This window comes from Octopus bimaculoides, chromosome 4, assembly GCF_001194135.2.
Source record: "Octopus bimaculoides isolate UCB-OBI-ISO-001 chromosome 4, ASM119413v2, whole genome shotgun sequence".
NCBI lineage: Eukaryota > Metazoa > Mollusca > Cephalopoda > Octopoda > Octopodidae > Octopus > Octopus bimaculoides.
In genome coordinates this window covers 87538262-87543815 of record NC_068984.1, presented here as the reverse complement: position 1 = coordinate 87543815, position 5554 = coordinate 87538262, and the positions used below count along the sequence as shown (strand labels likewise).

Below are 5554 nucleotides of genomic sequence, written 5' to 3'. Positions count from 1 at the left end.
ATAACAAAAAAATTACCTTGAATTATTTTAGTAGTGCAGCCCACCTAATAAATAAATCATGTCCCTTACAGCCCACTTCCCCAAAAAATGGTTGCTGAAGCCTTATCTACACATTTAGTTACAGACTAGAATTAGAAACAGCTAAATCTCAAAAAAACTTTAGAAATAAATCTATCTTTTAATTGTCTTTATTATTTCTTGCCAGTTTTCAGTTCTGAGTATATTATTAACCAATAATCTGAGGAATGTTACTACTTTTTAGGGTAACACTAGACGCAAATAAGTAATTCAAATGCTGGACATATTAGCAGTATCAGAAAAAAAAAATTCTGATGATTGGCTGACATATCCATGTTCTGAGAAATATTTGACTATAATTATGATTGGCTAATAGATTAATTTAGCATTAAATACAGCAGTTTAGATGCAATATTACACTCATTTTTGGTTGTTCTGCTTATTGTGTTACATTTTATTTAAGCCCTATTCTTCTACCCAAAACCTTTCCAACAATTGGCTAATGTAGCCATGCATCATTAAATGGATGCGTGGCTGAACTTAAATTTGGCCAACAGGTTAACCTAAAATAAAGTTTGGCAGTTGAGGTGCAATAAAAAGATAACAATCAGTCTATACATGTTTTTTTTAAATCATTAGTCAATAAAAATATAATCGTTGTTCTTCTTCAGTTTATAAACACTACATCAATCCAAACATTGTAGTGCAGAAGAGAAAGCAGAACTCCTATGATGTGAAATTCAAGTTGAAAGTGATTGAGTATGTCAAACCTCTACAGCAATGAGAGTTTAGTGTTGCAGAACAAAATGGAGGGAGACTGGAAAATCTGTAGTGGCTTTATATAATGATATGCAAATCAAACTGAAAGAATGGATTTTAGAATATTTTTCCGGTAACACTATTGTTATACATGCAACTATTCACCTTTATGCTCTGCTGACTGCTAAGAAGTCGGACATGAGAAATTCAATGTGTGAAATGGATGGGTTGATGCATTCACTTTATAAACTGACATGATTTATGCTTCAGATAGTGAGACCAAATCACTCAGAAACTTCTAACAGTATATGAGGAAATATTTCAGACTGCATTAGAAAAGAGACATTTTCCCCACACACCTGCTATTTTTAGTAAACACTTTCTGCATGAGAAACAGATTGGAAATATTTTATTGTACTTTATTTTTAGAAAACAATTATGGGGCAGTGAGTCAATGCCCTATGTTTATTGTCCTCTTATGCATTCTCAATTTCTAACGCCATCTTAAATGAGGTCCAAAGCAAAATATCACAGATTAGGTGGGATGTGAGAGGCAAGCTGCCAAATTAGCTGGTAGCCTTTTAAACTGAAATATCTATATGTATGTATATAGTGAAAAGGGTGACTCAGATGAATGACAAAGAAATTCACAGAAAGAACACGAAACATGAAGAAACACAAACATGGTCTATGCCCTATCAAATGTTGACCAAATATCATCGCAATTTCAACAACTTCCAACAATATTGCTCAATTTGGTGGTGTCAGTTGACAGCTGATATGATAGATGAACAAGGATAGAAAAATGTTCGACAAGGACAGTGAAAGGTTTGTGGACAGAACAGTAAATAAGCCTAGTTGTGAAGAGAAGAAAAAAAAATACAAAATGAAACAACATATATACAAGGAATATCTTTCAGCTTCATAGCAAAATTGAGACAAGTCGCAAGAAGTAACATTTATAGGAAAGATAATGTCCTGAAACAAACCATGACATAAATTAGTGACTGACCAATTGAACAGTATGTTCCAAGAAAGGATGAGTAAGATGAAAAACTAAGATGAAGTGGAAGGTTTTCTGGGAGGAGAGAGAAGAAAAGAGTAGGAAGCAAGTAAAGAGAAAAAGTGTAAGATAGAAATGGCTGCCGCAGAGACATCAAATCAGGGAGGGAGGAGGGAGGGAAGGAAGGAAGGGAAGAAAGGAAGAGAGGGAGAGATAAAAAAAAGAGAGTGTAGCCATTAAATGGACAGATAGATACAAAGATGGAAGAATAGATAAAAAGGATATTTGATAAAAAGATAGATGGATGCAAATAACAAAAGAAAGGAAGGCAGTAAATAGAGAAAAGGATAGAAACATAGGTAGATAGAAAAAATTATAGCACATAGACAGACATGCAGGCAAACAGACACACAGCATATCTTTCAGCCTCAAAGTAAAAGCAATGAATTAAACAAACCAGGAACTGCAAAAAAAGTGCTTCACTAGTTGAACATTCAATTCGAAAGAAGAAGCACAAGAAACATGAAGAGGAGTGCCTTGAGAGAATGAAGAGCAGAAAAGTGTAACAGGCAAGTATGTATACATATATACCAACATGTACATATACATACATACACACACATATATATATACATACACATATGTACATACACATATGTACACACATATATATATATATATATATATATATATATATATGTGTGTGTATATATATATATATATATATATATATATATATATATATATATGTATATACATGCATCTAGATACATATATGTATAAATACATGGATACATTTAAATGACTCCAAGGAAGCTGTAAGATGTTGCAAAATCACTCAACTCTGGACTGGAATAAAGTGAAATGAAAAGTCTTCGTCAAAGATACAACATACATCCAGATCTGAGAATCGAACACAAGACCTTACAATTATGGGCTCGACACCCTAACAACTAGGCCTTTTAATATATACATACATATAGATATATATGTGTGTGTGTATATATATGCATGTGTATAAAAACATGTATATGTATATACATACACACATACATACATAGTGCGTACATACATATGTACGATTTGCAAGTTTAAATGAAAACTAAGAGGAAACAAAGTATTGTAAATATAAAAAGTCTATTAACAAGGATAAAGATTCGAGAAAACCAGTTGTAGAAGTAGATTGTCTATTTAGATATGCAATTTATGATATTACCTCCTACATTTTCCTACTTTACATGAAGGGTAACATGCAAAAGAGGAATAAATAGTAGTTCCTGCCTTTCCTAGAGGTATTCTACTACAAGGAAACTGCAATGGACTTCATCCAGGGACATATATATTAAAATCTAAAGAGAACAATGCACCTGCTGATGAAATCGAAACTGCATGGATATAATATAAATATTGTTTATATTGAAAATCTTATCTCTTAATTTATAATTTGTTCATATTATCATGAAAAACATTGCATGTCTGTGTAATATCTTGCTATGTTTGTACATTAACGGAAATAACTAACGTCTTAATATGAAGTGGTTGGCAAACTGTGTGATGCTTATAGTGACTGAAAAGTTCTCTTAAAAGCAATAAAGTTTTGAGTAAGAAGAAAATGCAAACACAGTGCAGTATTGTAAGTAAAGTGCTTGCTTAGCAAGCATGTCACATGCAGTCACATCAGTGGATCATTCTTTTTTGAACACAAGATTAGTGTTTACATGAGTATACGGTTAAATATTTTTTTATATAAAAAAATCTTAGCCATTAACTTTTGGTATATATATATATATATATATATATATATATATATATATATATATATATATATATATATACATATATATATCTATACATATATATATATATATAAAAATATACATACACAAACACACATGTATGTGTTTATATACACATGCACTCTCACACACATTCATATTTATTTTATATACAATACATATATATTATTCATAGATATATGATTTAATTATATGTACATACTGAATATATGTAAATGTTTCTGTGTGAGCATATATACATACATATGTGTTTGTATGCATATGTGCAAACAAAATTATGACGTTTCCATGGGGTTTGGTATTATAATGCCTTGTAGCTTTGTCTTTTTTAGAAGATATAAGGTGTCATCAATAAGAAAACTGAAAATAAAAGTGCATTATAATCAGAATTATATAAAATACAATAACAAATATATAAGCTATACATAATATTCTATACATTTAATACAGTTTGAAGTTAGGTATGTAGATTCAACTTCTGACTACATAAATTGAGTTTAATTCTTAAGATACAGAAAATTTCACTCATAAATTAGTGTGATTTCTTCATACCAAAATTTTCAGTTGACAAATTGGTGTTTATGTGGTCAGAGTGTAAGCTAAACTAAAATCAGGTTCCAGTTTCATATTTCTAACATCTAAGTAAATCAGAATGCAGTTAAAACAAGAACTTGGCAACAGAATATGAAACCACAGATAATAAATCTCTAGTAAAGCAACCAACAATATTTTTTATGCATCATATATGTTCACAGGGTCATGATTTCAGTATTTTGTAAAATGAGGAGGCAAATCTTTTCCTAGGAAGTTTATTAGTTTGTTGTTACTAACTTTGTCAAGAGACCCAGATCTAGAAAAATAAATACTTAAATTTATATTTGAAAATCTAAAGACAATCCATATTGCATTATGTTGGATTATATAAAAAAGAAAGTTACAGGAAAAGCTGAGAAATTAATGTCAATTGTCCCAATCATAAGAGCATGCTAATAATTTTCTCCCTTGCCTTCAAAGCTCTCATAATGCAATTCAGAATCTGAGAAAATATCACTTCAAAGTGAGACTTTATCAATTCATAGAGAGATTAATGATTTCAGAATGAGACTTAGCTACATCAAAGTGAGAAAGCAATTTCAAATTGATGAATAATGATTTCAAAGTGAGATTGAGACAAGAAGATTTACTTAACAGAAAATATGGCATCAAAACATCATAAATCCCTTTTAATGTCACTTGTATGTGAACTTGCTTGATTCATTATGAGTTTTCAGCAACCAAGCGACAGGGAAAAAGCTCATCAAATGATTGAAATACCTTCTAGTTTTTTCAAGAGTAAATACAGTAATGCCACCCAATGCTAATTTTCTGACAATTTTATATCCGTGTGTGACTGTATAACACCTGCAGGATTGTTCACTATTTCTATATGAATGTATGTTCAGTTTTTAGTGCCAGTTTTATATTTGAGACACATTCCCCTACGAGAGTAACGAGAGGCAAATACAATAGCGAATATTTCAAACAATAGTTGCAAAGATACTGAATGAAGGCTTTGATCTCATTGTGAACAGAAGCATTATCAAATATGCAAAAGTATTCCTGGCCTTAAATATGCAGTTAAATAGCAAACTTATACACATAATTCTGAAATTCTTGGTGCTTGACACAACAGCATTAATATAGAGGTTTTTACCTGTTTGTCCATAAACAGTTTTAACTACAAGCTGGGGATCTAGTTCAAAACGGGGGTGCCAGTATTTTCTTAACGAAACACTTTGAAACTTGGGACACTGGTAGAATGTGTCATATAAAACATCTTTTTCTCTTAGTCTTCTTAAGAAAAATTATTATATTGCAACTTATTTCATGTTAAAGTTGTCGTATTTCTGTAATTTCAACCAATGACTGACGTCCATTCAGCCGAATACAGTAAGTGCTGACTATGTAAACAAACGATTCTCAAACGATTCTGGCGGTG

At 31.1% G+C, this 5554-nt stretch overlaps 1 protein-coding gene across 6 annotated transcripts in view; it reads right to left on the bottom strand.

Annotated features, from left to right (window-relative positions):
• Nucleotides 1–3615: 3615 nt before the first annotated feature.
• Nucleotides 3616–5554, bottom strand: part of LOC106870209 (post-GPI attachment to proteins factor 3) — a 71175-nt gene continuing 69236 nt past the window's right edge. For 3 of the 6 annotated variants that reach the window (XM_014916212.2, XM_052967210.1, XM_052967212.1), the window contains one exon: nucleotides 3626–3936. In XM_014916212.2, coding sequence (XP_014771698.1) covers nucleotides 3852–3936 — 85 coding nt within the window. In that variant the 3' untranslated portion in view covers nucleotides 3626–3851. Of the gene's footprint in view, nucleotides 3937–5554 lie in introns of all 6 variants that reach the window. The other 3 variants (XM_052967209.1, XM_052967213.1, XM_014916211.2) reach the window with 3 other exon arrangements.